General features: G+C 42.3%; 1 protein-coding gene across 2 annotated transcripts in view; it reads right to left on the minus strand.

The window, feature by feature from the left end:
• Positions 1-106: 106 nt before the first annotated feature.
• The window catches only part of Dnajc2 (DnaJ heat shock protein family (Hsp40) member C2), a 28,017-nt gene continuing 12,945 nt past the window's right edge, over positions 107-15,178 (minus strand). For both annotated transcript variants that reach the window (XM_028890921.2, XM_028890922.1), the window contains 12 exons: positions 15,053-15,133; positions 13,451-13,516; positions 10,256-10,347; positions 10,048-10,169; positions 9,045-9,194; positions 5,722-5,810; positions 5,396-5,465; positions 3,515-3,699; positions 2,770-2,870; positions 2,551-2,658; positions 592-746; positions 107-239 (listed from right to left, as the gene is read on the minus strand). In XM_028890921.2, coding sequence (XP_028746754.1) covers positions 165-239; positions 592-746; positions 2,551-2,658; positions 2,770-2,870; positions 3,515-3,699; positions 5,396-5,465; positions 5,722-5,810; positions 9,045-9,194; positions 10,048-10,169; positions 10,256-10,347; positions 13,451-13,516; positions 15,053-15,133 — 1,294 coding nt within the window. In that variant the 3' untranslated portion in view covers positions 107-164. The remainder of the gene's footprint in view (positions 240-591; positions 747-2,550; positions 2,659-2,769; positions 2,871-3,514; positions 3,700-5,395; positions 5,466-5,721; positions 5,811-9,044; positions 9,195-10,047; positions 10,170-10,255; positions 10,348-13,450; positions 13,517-15,052; positions 15,134-15,178) is intronic.

Here is a 15,178-nt window from a genome sequence, read left to right on the forward strand (position 1 = left end):
GTTCTATACTTTTAGAGGCTAAGACAACAACCCTGATGACTGTTTAGTGTAGTGGTTGAAGTGTGTTGGGAGCAGCACACTTAAATGACGACTGTATTCCAAGGGAACATGTGTACAGTATTTCCGTTTTATTACAAAAGTGCACACAGTTAACATTTCCTGTGTCATTTCCTGGCTCTGCTTGCATTCAGCACCTGCTCCTGAGCAGCTTTCTTGGCTTTTACCATCTCGACGAGTTCCTAGGAGGAAATAAGGTTGTTGAATCAGGACTCTGTCACTTGAACACAGTACTGTACCTGAGTGATGTGGAGGCACACCTATAATTACAGTGCTCAGGAGAGTAAGGCTAAGGCCATCCTAGGCTACACAATGAGATCTTGTCCCTCAGACCAACAGACAGAAGCACCGTAGCTGCTGAGTTCACCAACTGCCAGGGATAAAGTTTCTAAGGTTGGTCTTATTTCTCTAATAATTTTGGCCCCCCAACTACTATGATACTAAAGTCAGCACTGTTATCACTCAATTAGTAGACAAATCAGAACGCTAACTCAATTGAAATTTCAATGACAACAGTCTATTAATGCCCACAACCTTGTATCGTCTCATGCAGTCCTTCTTCGTCCTGCCAGGAACTGCTTCAGCTATCTTTTCCCACCTTTCAGGAGTGTTGACTGGGTATGTTTTCAAAGCTTGTTCTAATAGCTTCTGCTCTTCTGTGGTCCAAGGGGTGAAATCTGTGCAGGGACCTGTTTAAGACAAAAAACTGTTTTAAAATTCACAGCCTGAATAGTAGAAGATGATCCTGGAGCATCTTCTCAGTGCCCCATACAAGATGTGTAATTTGAATATATATAGGATTGTCCTTATAGGACCAGGAAGAGCTACATCACAAATGTAAACCCTTTTTTGCTGAATAGAACCTGGAAAACATTTGAAGGATGTTTTCACACTGGAAGGAATTGCTCATGGAAACTAAGCCAACAATCCAAGCTTTCCTGACACAAAGACAAGCTCCTGTTAGGTCAGTGCTAGGGTTCTGTGGTCTCACGAAACTGCTAACCATCACCTCCAATAACCACTAATTTCCTTTTTCAGATAAACCTTTGGATTTGACTAAAGAGCTAGCAGATGTGTGGGAGGGGAAGGATGCTAGGTATTAGTACCCTTCTGCAGGTGAAAAGAGTGTCAGAAGTCAGATGGTCACTAACAGTTGACCACAGTGAAAAGGCAGGAAAAGCACCCAAGTTCTCAATTAAGAAATGAGGACACCTGCTCCAAACACGACAGACCCTGCATCTTGATGTGAGGCACCGTGAATGAAGTCACTTGGGTGAGTTCGGGAAGTGTTTAGAGGTCCACGCTCTTACTTCACAACATGACATAGGTCTGAGTCATTTTCTTGGGACACAGATGGGGTGACGGCACAGACGGGGTGACACAGACGGGGTAACGTGATGTTCTAAGATTCCTGTGAGAATCACTGTTCAAACTATAGTTCAAAAAGCTGTGCCAGAGCTGTGGCTAAGTCAGTGACATGGTGCCTGCCCAGCCCAGGCGGTGAATGCCTGCACCTGATGGCCAGCGCTGCAAAAGACACCCCCAGTGGATGGCTTTCATCTATGATGATAAGCCAAAGAACAGTTAATCCAAGACCATTTGGGACCATATCTGGAAAGCATGCTGAGAAAAATTAGCTTAAGGATTGGTAGCTCACAAACACATTAAGTGAAACAATTTTTTACAGAGAAAATTTTCAAACATTGACAACTAAGGACAAATGATTGCCTGGCAGAGTGGTGGTGTGGTCTGGAAAGTAATAGTTCAGAGTTATCCAATTAACTAGAGCATCCAAAAGGTAATAGCTATGTAACCGTTTTAAACTTTGTATTTTGAGATACTCTAGATTTCCCAAATATGAACATTTCATAGTATTTGCTTATTCCCTTTCTACACAGAGACATTCACTGTTCTGAACCACTTGAGATTTATAGACACACAATAACCTGTGTTCCAATAACTCAGTATGTTTTTCTTTAAAAAGGCATTCTCACAAATTTAAATTTTCAAAAAAATAACTACATTTATTTATTTGTGTGTTTGCATTGTGTGCCACTACATACACACAGAGGTCAGAGAACTACCTGTGGGCAGTTCTCTTCTTCCTCCATGTGGGTCCTCAGGCATGAACACAGGTTGTAGGCTTGACATCCAATTGGGCGATCTTGCTAGCCCTACCGTACATCCTTCAAAGCTAGGAAATACGCTTTGATATATATATGTTTACTTGTTCATATGTCCCAATAATTTCCTGTAACTCGTTAACAGTATCCATTGAACAATCGGTCCTTTCTCTAATGGAACCCCTGAAGAGCTGCCATTCCCAATCGATGGGTAGTTAACCTGTTACTGCATTAGAAACATTTGCTTTATCCCTCTCAGACTGTTAAATGTCACTTTCCAGTCATTCTAGATCCAGATCCCAGGCCTTACATACTTTGGGGTGGCCTAGAATCATGATCAGCTTTCTCTACTTAGAGAAACACACTTTACCTTCAAATCGTTCTGATGGTGCTGCACTGTCAGCCTGAGGGGCCACTCCATGTTCTTTTTTAAACTTATCAAAAGCCTTTTTGTTAATGTCATCTTTTTGATGAGGGTCTAAGAAATGGAAAAACAAAATAAACTACATTAATAGATCAATCTAATCTTTGATTATTACTTTAAAAAATGTATCCAAGGTAACAAACTGATTTCTCAAAACTAACTTACCAAGTTTTTGGAGGCTTTTAGCCTTGCCAATAACATCTTTGGCAGTTCTTTTGATGCCAGAAGAAGAATGTATATTCATATAATTAGCAATAACTTCCCATCTAAAGAAATCAGTATAAAAGTTTAATAAGGAAAAACAAGAACTATTACATTTTTAGTGTAGAGGTTAGTTCTATAGTCTTAAAATCTACAGAAGGAGCTCTGAATTAGTTTAATGATGCTATCAGTTACCACTGTTTGGATTTTCTTAATAGGTTCACATCAAGCATCTGTAATCTTGTTTGTTTGTAAATAAAGCCCCGTACAAACAACACACTTGCACTGCAGGGTTAGCACACTCATGAAAAGGAGAGCTCACTCTAGAACGAGAGAGACTCAGTTTGCTTGTATGGAATGAGGCAGTCTGCGGCTCTAAGGCTGGAATTGAATCCCAGACTTTGAAATAAGCTCTGGTTTGAGGTAAAAAGAAAGAATTAGACTGCCAAGGGGAAACTATAAGATACACACTGTAGCCCCTACTACAAGCCATGATGAAGAGGCCATGGAGCAGTTAAAGCCCTGGGAAACGGTGATGCACCATACTGTATGCATGGTGGTACACCTGGTTCTCACATTTGCTATGGAGACAGAACTGACTGAGAGGGCATCTTTCTACACTCAGCGCATCTCTACCCATTTCTGATGAAGCTGCTTCTTGGACTGCACTATTATCTCCAGAGCCTGAAAATTTTCACGAAGCAAGTACCTTGAGTTTGTCCCAGCAGGAAAGAGGTTGACAGCTTTAATTAATAACTGCAGATCATCTTCTGACCAGTTTTTACTGCCACTCCCACTTCCACCAGTTGACTTCTCTGCATTCTTAGATGCTTGCCGCACCCGAGCGTCAGCTTCCTCCTTCTCTTTCCTCATCTGCTCATTTACTTCTTCTATCTACGTAAATACAGGTAGGTCAGTCTTCAAGAGCATTTTGTGACCTCACCCTTTCTGATTGAGGCACTGTGGTCCTCAATGCCAATCTCATTCCACCCTACACTCCATAGGTGAAACCCCAAGGCAAGCATCAGCTTTTCACCTGGCCTTCCTCACTCCACCTTCCAAGCTGCATAGGTCAAGGAATGAAAAGCCACCACAGCTTGAACTGCCCTTAGACTCACTGGCAAGCTGACAGGTCTGTGTTATGCACATACAAGGCCACCTCAAGTCTCTTAAGCTCATACAGGAAAGTGGTCTGTCTTACTTGGAGCTCTATCCTTTACAATGTTCTTCCTACTTTACCCCTAAATATGCACAAACAAAACCTTTATGTGACTTGAAGCTCCAGGAGGCTGCTGCCTTGGGGTCACCTGTCACTTATGCCTCCTCTTCAATCCCTCAGAACCAGTCAAGTCCCTATAATTCTAAATTTGAAACATTTTCCTGATTCCTGCCTTTCTTACAGAAAAATTACAGTTGCTTTTTATCTGTCTATGCATCCTGTTGACTAACACCAGATAATTAGTGCAACACTGAACCTTCTGCTAACTGAAAGATCTTACGTGAATGGAAACTGATCGTGTTAACATTTAAAATTTAGCCGGGCAGTGGTGCGCACGCCTTTAATCCCAGCACTCAGGAGGCAGAGCCAGGCGAATCTCTGTAAGTTCCAGGAAAGGCGCAAAGCTACACAGAGAAACCCTGTCTCGAAAAAACAAACAAACAAAAAATTCAATTTTGCTCTGTTTTTCCTAATCAACTTTATTTTCCTGTCTTCCTTTCCATAATTGTCTCCTACTGCTATTCATGTTCATGTCCTTTGTCAACCTTTTTCAAAGTTGGTTCAAACCTTTCACTGAGCCTTCCCTCACTATTCAGACTTTGACTTCAGCTTTTTAGCATTTATTGTGTGCGCTCCATCCTTTGTGCTACAGGCTTTTTATTTTGGCATAACTGTTCTATGACTTCCTTTGTGACAATGATAGCATTAGGTATTCCCCAAAAGCACCCAGACTGACTACTACCACCTACACAAAATACTATATCATAGGACTATATGATTTTATATTTAGTATAGTAGGTACAATACTTGTTAAAGTGAGTTCAGTTTCTGGGCCTGCCTAATTGCTTATCTATATAAAATAAAAGGCATAGATTAGATAGAACAAAGATTTTTGTTGTTGTTTTGCTTATAAATGTTATCCCATGAAATAATCTGGGAATAATCAAAACAATTTTTCATTAATACTTAACAATTAATGTGTGAAAGACTGCAAATTAAATACCACATGATTGAAAAAAGCATTATCAGCCGGGTGGTGGTGGCACACACCTTTAATCTCAGCACTTGGGAGGCAGAGGCAGGTGGATCTACATGAGTTCAAGGCCAGTCTGGTCTAAAGAGTGAGTTCCAGGACAGTGAGGGCTACACAGAGAAACTCTCAACACCCCACCCCCACAAAAGCATAAATGATTTATGTAAATTCAATTTAAATCAGCAAGGCATTTGATATAAACAATATACACAAAATATAGTGGAAAACCCACACAAAAGAATCTGATTTCTCTTCGCCTTTTGTAAACTATGTATCAAGTCAAGAAATAGGTTGAACAATTAAATGGGAAATAAGAGCAGAAGTGATATGTCCTGTACCTGTTTTTCAAGTGCAGCTTTTCCTACTTCTCTTGTAGATGATGTCAGTATTTCATTCAAGCACTGTAAGCTACAGAAAAGAGTGAGTGCTGGGTGTAGCTCCATGGCATAACCTTTATCTGGCACATACAAGTGCGGCGCGCGCGCGCACGCACACACACACACACACACACACACACACACCACAGAGAGAGAGAGAGAGAGAGAGAGTGTGTGTGTGTGTGTGTGTGTGTGTGTGTGTGTGTGTGTGTGTGTTGGGGGCAAGGGGTGGATGAAATTTATCTGGAACCTACAAGAAGACTCCAGTAGCAGTTCCTCAGATATACCTTGTTAGTTCAAGCCGATCACAAAGTTTTTCCACTTCTTCCATCATTTTAACGCGGTCTGCCTCATTGTCTGAAAAGTGATTCCAGCTCTAGAAGTACAAACGCAAATGCGTCCACCTTACATCTATCATATTAAAAACACTCAAGTACATTATCAGCTCTAGCACAAAGCATACACTCCCAAGAGGTTGGTTGTGGACTTGAATGGACACAGTCTTTGTCCGTCACCAGCTGTGTTCTCAGTTTCCCTCATCAGCTAGCAATACAAGGCACTATACCAATTGTGAGTAGGGAAGCAAGTCAGCAGAGATAGTGCAGAACACCCATGGATGCAGAGCACTTTCAGGATCAGGAGACAGACAGTCCTCCTGTGGGAGCCCACAAGAGCTTCCTAGTGAGGTCTGAGTTTGCTTTATACACCAGGGCTGCATTAGGGGATAGCTTGACCGCATACATGGTCACCAGGTGTCTGGGATGGTCTGCACTTGGCTGTGCTAGGGGGAGGTCTTTTGCCCCACCCCTTGGCATTCCTTTAGAAGCCCTTTAGTAGAGACAGAAGGGGCCAGTGGATAAGGATCCAGGCCCACCCAAGGCTCTATCCTGTGTTTCTAACTGTCTCTCTCCTCTATATTTCTATCTAAGTCTCTTAGCCATCAGACCTCAAGAGTCCCTGGTGTAAATAAATGTGGGAGCTGGTCTCCCACACTCCCCGCTCCCAGCTTCTGCTGCCTGGCTATCTAATGTGCTGAATGGGAAAATATACTGGAAAACATAAACACAAAATTTTAAAAAGGGGTTCTAATATAGTATGCTAAAAAACAGAAGCTATTAGCAAAAAATCTGATTAACTGAAGATCACACTCATAATGGAACAGATTAATATATGTGAGTGTACAAAGAATTACCTGGAAAACCCTTCCCAGGTAAGTAAGTTGCTACCAACAGTCATGTCTTCCATTTCTCACTTCCTGCTTTTTTTAACTCATGGGCTTTGTTTCTCACTGAAGTCCCAAGGCTACTTTTACTGGGGACACACGGGCTTCCCCAAGCACCACTAACATATTTCTCTGTCAGGTCATTCCTCAGGCTTATCTTTGATCTCTTTGATCAGTCTAGCACCTTAAGTACTGCTGCTTTCTAGGTTGTTCCCCAACCCCCATATTCCATGCTTTCCTCGGCTGTGGCCATCTGAATGTAATTGGCCCCCATAAGTTCATAGGGAATGGCACTATTAGGAAGTGTGGCCTTGTTGGAGGAAGTGTGTCAATGTGTGTGTGGGGGGGGGGGGCGGCAGCTTTGAGGTCTCCTTTGCTCAAGCCATGCTATGTCTCAGTGCACTTCCTGTTGCCTGCAGATAAAGAGGCAGGACTCTCAGCTCCATCTCTAGTACCATATCTGCCTGCATGCCATCATGTCCCACCATTATAATTGCCTAAACTTATTCTGAACTGTAAGCAAGCCACCCCAAATAAATGTTTTCCTTTATAGGAATTGCCATGGTCATGGTGTCTCTTCACAGCAACAGAAACCCTAAGACAGAGTGATCTCATCTACTTGGATGGTTTCTAGTGCTCTCAAGATGTTTAATGAGTCTGTAGTGATCCTGCTCTCAAAACTCTACACTTGTGCATGCAAGGCTCCAGCACACTGTTCCAGGCACTCAATATGACATACACCAGAGCCACAGCTCTTCCTCAGTCCTTTGTCTTCCACATCAGTAAGTCATCCTCCCAGCACTGTATGCAAGAAACTAAGGCAAATGTAAAGGTCGCTCTTCTGTTAGCTGCATCACACAATCTGAGCCAACAGACAGTAGCCTATTCCGCTTTAGAAATCTCTCTCCTTTTGTCTACCCTTTTCCATCCCTGTCTTGTCTAAACCTTAGACCAGGCAGAATACTTTCTGACCTGGGCTGTAACAGGAGTCCCAATTACTCTTCCTGCTGAGTCAGGATAAGACTTCTACCCTTTGATGAGACATCCGAAACCCCCCACACATCTGGCTCCTCCTCTCTGAGCCTCCTTAGTCAGCGTTCTCTGAACAGTCTCTGTCTCTTATCTCTCGTTCCACAGGCTAAGTCCTACTAGAAATGGGGCGCCTTCCTTCATTACTGCCTTTCTGGTATCTTCATACTTTCGAGACTCACCTGGAAGTATGAATGTCTGCTCACTTATCAGTGGACTCCTCGAGGATAAGGAAACAATTCTAACTGCCTGGTCTACACGCAGTACTGTCTGGTCGTTTAATGAAGGACTAAGTCAGCTCTCACTGGAAAGGGCAATGAGACGGGTACCAAGGACCAGAAGTTCTGCTCTACGTCGCTCTCTAAGCACTGCTCACCATCTTAGTCCCTAAGTGGCCTTTCAAGGGTTTTTAATCGAAGTCTCATTACGTGCTGCTGTGCACTGACTGTCGTCTTCCACACCACTTAACTGCGTCTTAGGGAGCTCAGGATTATCTCGGCTGGGCTTGTTGACTGTTTACATCTCTTCCTGGAGGGGTGGGAGGGTCACAAGACTCTCACCTGAGTATCCATCCACTCCCTACCACCTGCTATATGTAATTCTTCTTTAACTGCATGTAGCCACAGGGAGGGGCTAGAGTAAATAGGTCCAGGATGATCTGTCCATCTGTGTGGCTGTGGCAAAGCCCTCACGCCTGACGGGTAACAGCTTTCCAGGGGTAGTCTATAGGAGAGGAGCACTCACACCACTAGTAACTTCTCACCTGTGCTCTGTAAGGAAGCCTGATAAACTCATCCGGAGTGACCCTGGGTGAAATTGTACCTCACTCAGTTTGTTGCTGGACCTTAGAAGATGGGGCAGATGGGTTTACATCTCCCCCCAGCACAGAATTTGAGCCAAAACTTGCTGAATGTGCCAAGTACTGCTTGTGAATTTTCTCATTAACTGTCTTAGCTCCATGATTAGGTTATTACTTTGGCCATAGGTACAGCTGAGGCACATGATAACCAAGGTATAGAGGTTACCTCCCTAGGGCCCCATAGCTACACAACTCAAGGTCAGAATGGTGAAATAGCCCTCTAGTTAAAGTCCTTATCCCAAGCCTGACAACCAAGTTCAATCCTTAGGACTAGAATGGTCCAGGAGAGAACTGACTGATCCACACACATGGACATCCCTTGTGTGTACCCCCCACACACACACCCGTAGAAAATAAATGTAATAAAAACAAGACCCTGCCTCAAAAAACAATAACCAAATAAAAACAGCAAAACCCCAAATCTGCATTTCAAGATAAAATGTGTCCATGTGTCTGTATGTGGTGGTCACGTGGGTAGCAACCCCAGAAGCCTGGCATACCTTACATGAGTTGCGAAGTTTCTGCCTTTCCTTTTTAATGGCCTTTTTCTGGATATCCTTTTCCTTCTTTGCCAACAGAGCTTGCTGTCTAACTTCCTCCTCTTCTTTCTCCTTAGCCAACCGAGCAGCTTCTAATTCTGCTTGTCTTTGCTTTAAAAAGGCAAATAAAATGATTTTAATAAAGAAACCAGGGCTTCTAAATGCTTTATGATCTTATTTAAAAGTTCAGTCTTTTGATGAATGAGAAATAAGATGACATCAAGTTAGTGATGAATTAAAGTTAAGCACAGCTGGCAAAATTCTACAAATTATACAATTCAACTTATTAGAAAATATTTGACATTAAAAAAATAAACCAGGGGCTAAAGAGATGGCGCAGCAGTTAAGAGCCCACTAGAGAAGCCAAGTCTGGTCCCCAGTACCCAACTGCCTCAATTCCTTGTTCAGGGCGTTCAATGCCCCTTCTCCTTCATCAGACACCAGTACACATGTGGTGTATGCGAACACAGACACTCACACATATACAAATAAAAATAAACCCTAAGGCTGGGTGTAGTGGGGCACAACTTCAATCCCAGCACTCGGGAGGCAGAGGCAGGCAGATCTCTGAGTTCCAGGCCAGCCTGGTCTACACAGTGAGTTCCAGACCAGCCAAGGCTGTATCAAACAAAACAAAACAGTTTTAAAAAAGAAATAAAAAGAAATTTGGAGAATTTTTTAAGTGACACATTTTGGTTTTTCATACAGTAAGGATATGTTATAAGAGACCTAAGCACCTCGTTAAAACTCACTCACAAGCTGGGCCTAAGTGGCTCCTGCCTGGGCTGCAGAGGGAGACCTTGTCTCAAAAAGTCTGAAAGAGGTTGGGAATAGTGGCACACAGCTTTCCCTACCTCAGAACAAATAAATAAAAACCAAACCAACCTTTAAAGTCCGTCACTCACAGTGGCACCCGATTCTGTTTCTAGATTCTTCCACCTGCAGGCAGCACACACCGCCTTACCTTTTCCTTGGCTTCCTGCTCCTTCCGCCTGGCCTCTGCCTTTGCTTTCTTTTCTGCTTCCTTCTTGGCCTTTTCTTCTTCCTTAAACTTTTTTATCCTTGGGTCACAACTGTAAGCATTATCTACCCCAAAAATAAGTTAATCTTCTCAATGTCTAACATTTAAAGAACGTTAAACAAACAGACAGACATTAAGCAAGCTCACTCACCAACTAATGCTCTGATCCTGTTCATCTCCTCCTTTTTCCTCTGCGCCCTTGCTGCTCTGTTCTGCTTCTCTATCCATCTCCTCTCATCACGACTGAAAGTCACACAACATTAGAATCAGACTAAGGCCTCAGATGACTGGAAAACACGTTTTTAAGTTCATATGTAGATAATGTTGAAGGAGATGAAGCCAGGACACCTCATTCCTATTATTTACAAGGTGGCTGTATTTACTATTAATTTTGTTTTTCCTGATATTTATTTCAAAAGATTTTCTCAGCACATTAATTAAAGAAAAAATAAATAAATAAAACTAGCTTCAGCAGCCAAGAGAAGAATTTATGGAACTGAGCTATTTTGATATTTTTCTTGATAATTTCTTAAATGTATTCTAACCTAATACTGACTTGGCTTCCTAGCTTGTGAGAAGGGATTTTTAAAATGATGGATCAGGGCTGGAGAAGGCTCAGAGGTCAACAGCACTGGCTGCTGTTGCAGAGGACCTGGGTTTGGTGCCCAGCACTCACACTGGGCAGTTTAAAACTGCCTGCAACTCCAGTTCCACAGGAATGTGATGTTCTCTTCTGGCTTCTTGAGGCACCAGGCATACATGTGGTACATATATTCATACATGCAGGTACTCACAAATATACATAAATTAAAAATAGGGCTGGGTGGTGGTGGTACGTGCCTTTAATCCCAGCACTTGGGAGGCAGAGGTAGGCGGATTTCAGTGAGTTTGAGGCCAGCCTGGTCTACAAAGAGTTTCAGGACAGCCAAGACTGTTATATAGAGAAACCCTGTCTCAAATAAATAAATAAATAAATAAATAAATAAATAAATAAATAAATAGATAGATAGATAGATAGATAATAAATAGATAGATAGATAGATAGATAGATAATAAATAAATAAGTAAGTAAGTAAGTAAAAATAAACACAAACCCAACCAATTACCAAAATGTGCTCAACTGGTGTAAAAGCGGCCATGACTCAGTTATGGGTAACCACCCACTTTATGGTTAGATTTGAGGTCTGCTCCAAAGGACAGAATTCTTGCCTGGTAATGTAAACCTGGTCAAAAGCTCATGGATGGAAAGGCCATAGTGGGGAATCTACTATTACTGCTTTGCTAACTGGAATGCCATCAGACTGCCTTCTGAATATTTTATATTTATACCCACAGATCAGTGCAACTTTCCATCTTAGTCTGAAGGTTCTTTTACAGCAAGAAGCGGACGTAGACTCCTAACTTGTCAACATGCTGAGCATCGACAGCATGACCCTCCCTCCCTGACACCCAAGGCTTGGGGACAGTCACAGAACAGGAAGAAGAGTGTGGCAGCTGCAGGATGGGGGGAGCTGTGAAATATCTTCTGGACATGTTGTGGCCACTGATGAATGCACAGAAACTGTGGTTCCTGCACAAGATTAAGTCTGTCAACATTCCATTATGGATAGAGGAGGCCATGAGGGGCCACCCCTAACTGAGGAGCTGTTGACAGTTGTTGAGGCAGGGGAGTAATTTTTCCTCAGGGGTACAGCCACTGGTAAGTTGCCCATGACCCAGGAAATAATTCCACACCCAAGCAAATGCAAACAACCCTAATTAAATTCAGTGGGTTATTTAAAAAAAGGAGACAAGAAACAGGAGCATGTGTGGCCAGAACCCTTCCCCAGAGAGGGGGTAAGAGGATGAACGATCAAGACACATTCCAGACATGGATGAAACTGTGAAGATTAAACATTTTTTAAAAGGTTAGAGTGGCAAGATGGTGACAGTGCTTGCCTTCAAGCCTGAGGATAGGAATTTGTGTTGTAGATGCTCAACCACTTAAAGATGTGCTGCATCTGTTTGTGCTGCATCTGTCTAATAATGTAAAGATGTGCTGCATCTGTCTAATGACGTAAAGATGCGCTGCATCTATTTGTGCTGCATCTGTCTAATGACAGAAAGATGTGCTGCATCTGTCTAATGATGTAAAGATGTGCTGCATCTGTCTAATGATGTAAAGATGTGCTGCATCTGTTTGTGCTGCATCTGTCTAATGACATAAAGATGTGCTGCATGTCTAATGATGTAAAGATGTGCTGCATCTGTTTGTGCTGCATCTGTCTAATAATGTAAAGATGTGCTGCATCTGTCTAATGATGTAAAGATGTGCTGCATCTGTTTTGTTTTTTTTTTTTTTTTTTTTTTTGTGCTGCATCTGTTTGTGCTGCATCTGTCTAATAATGTAAAGATGTGCTGCATCTGTTTGTGCTGCATCTGTCTAATGATGTAAAGATGTGCTGCATCTGTTTCACCTTGCCTGCCTAAGGCACCTGACTGGTCTAATAAAAAGCTGAATGGCCAATAGCTAAGCAGAGAAAGGACAGGTGGGGCTGCCAGGCAGAGAGACTAGGAGGAGAAATCTAGGCTCGGGAAAAGAACAAAAGAAGAAAGAAGAGAAGGAGAACCAGGCGGTGGTGGCTCATGCCTTTAATCCCAGCACTCGGGAGGCAGAGCCAGGTGGATCTCTGTGAGTTCGAGGCCAGCCTGGGCTATAGAGTGAGTTCCAGGAAAGGTGCAAAGCTACACAGAGAAACCCTGTCTCAAAAAAAAAAAGAAGAGAAGGAGAAGGAGAGGGACATGCACAGGGCAAGAAGCCAGGCAGCCGCCAGCCAGCCAGACATAAATAGTGAAAGTAAGACATACAGAAGGAAAGAAAAGTAAAAAGCCCTGAGGCAAAAGGTAGATAAAGAGAAACAGGTTAAAAGAGCTAGCCAGAAACAGGTCTAATCTAGGCCAAGCATTCATAACTAATAAGAAGTCTCCATGTCATGATTTGGGAGTTTGTTGGTGGCCCAAAAGAAAAGCCTGGTACAAATTTGACCCTTAGGACCAGGGTCAGAGAGAACTAAGTCCATAAAGTTGTTCTCTGATCTCCACACCTAGGCTATGACAAATTTGTGTCTCCCACAATAAATAAATAACCAAATATAAAGTGGCTGGGATGTGGCTAAGGGTAAAATACTTGCCTACCTTATACAGCGTCTTAAAACTCATCTCTAGCACATACACTTTTTTTTCCTTTGAAGAAAAGGTTGGATGTATGACCCAGCGACAGCATCTACCTAATATTCATGAGACCCTGGAGTTGATGCTCTGCACCACCGTGTGCACGTGTTCCTTTATTAAGAACTGACATACATACCATTCTGCTTTTTCTTTCTCTTCTTCATCTAAATAAGAAAATTCTCTCCAAGAATCAAAATTATACCTAATATAGACAAGAAAGAAATCAAGATGGAATTGGAAAAACGAATTCTTTTAAAATTACATTAGATGCACATTACTTTCAAAGCTAGTGGTAAGCTGGTCAGCTGTCTACACGGATCCTTCCCTCCCTTTTGCTATTAAACATGATGCTCAAGTCCTCAATGTCAGCAGCTCTTTGCATCTCTTCTGTCTCAGAGTTCTCACTTCCCTAGAATGGTTTTTGAGATTTCTCCTGTCTTCGTGCTAACTACTGTCAAGTCTAGTAATTGGTTATTTTACTTCTAGTTTGTCATCTGAATGTAAAAGCTAACTGACAAAACTAGATCTTTTCTCTCAAGTGTCTTTATTTCTGTGTTTATTAGCCAGTTAGTGAAAAGACCTATCATGAGGCTGGAGTGATGGCTCACCCCACTTCAATGCCTAGCACCCACCTGGTGGCTCACAACCGGTGCCCTCTTCTACCCTCCACAGGTCCCAGGGGACAGACATAAATGCCAGCAAAACACCCACACACATATTCTTAAAAACACACTACAAATAAAATGCACTAAATATTATGTTTACTAATAATTAGTGAATTAGAAGTGAAAAGTACCATCTACTCCAAGAACTCAACTTTTCCCCCACTGACACAGGGTCTCATTCTGTATCCTGATTAGCCTCAAATTCATAGAGATCCACCTGCCTCTGCCTCAGAAACTAAAGGCATGAATCATCAGGCCTGGTCCCCAAACTCAAAGGCTTTTTTTTTTTTTTTTTTTTTAGTTTTCGAGACAGGGTTTCTCTGTGTAGCTTTGCGCCTTTCCTGGGACTCACTTGGTAGTCCAGGCTGGCCTCGAACTCACAGAGATCCGCCTGGCTCTGCCTCCCGAGTGCTGGGATTAAAGGCTTGCGCCACTACCGCCCAGTTTCAAATGCTTTTAAGATTGCTCAATAAGGTAGGGGTAATGGTACACATCTTTACTCACAGTACTAGGGAGGCAAAGGCAGATGGATCTCTGTGAGTGTGAGGCCAGCCAAGGCTATATAGTGAGGCCCTGATTTAAACAAAAACAAAAATCACCAAAGATGGTACCATGAATATGTGTTTAATATGTGTTAATTCTCAATTTTCTTTTTTTTTTTTTTTTTTTCTTCTTTCTTTTTTTGTTTTTTTGAGACAGGGTTTCTCTGTGTAGTCCTAGCTGTCCTGGAACTTACTCTGTAGACCAGGCTGTCCTGGAACTCACTCTGTAGACCAGGCTGGCCTTGAACTTACAGATCAGCTTGTCTCTGCCTCCCAAGTGCTGGGACAGCCTTTAGGCGTCTGCCACTACTGCCCAGCTCAATTTTCATTTTTACTGCAATCAAGTACTTGATATCTAGATCTCATTGATATATTAATGGAAAACAGACTAAAAGAAGTCCTAAAAGGCAACTACAGAAGACACAGAGCATTTCATTTGTTCAGTAAAGGCTCTGCTATTCAAATGTGAACCGACAGACTTAATGTACATCCTTAAAAGATGATACGTCCGATAGACATGTCTTTGCTTACCAGAAAGAATAAAATGCATCTACATCTTCAAATGAGGAGTTCATGTCACCAAGTGTGGGAACATTTTTTTTATTTGACCATCTGAAATATTAAAACAAAAATTTGACTCAAATGAAAGATTTTGAA

This window comes from Peromyscus leucopus, chromosome 3, assembly GCF_004664715.2.
Source record: "Peromyscus leucopus breed LL Stock chromosome 3, UCI_PerLeu_2.1, whole genome shotgun sequence".
Classification (NCBI taxonomy): Eukaryota; Metazoa; Chordata; class Mammalia; order Rodentia; family Cricetidae; genus Peromyscus; species Peromyscus leucopus.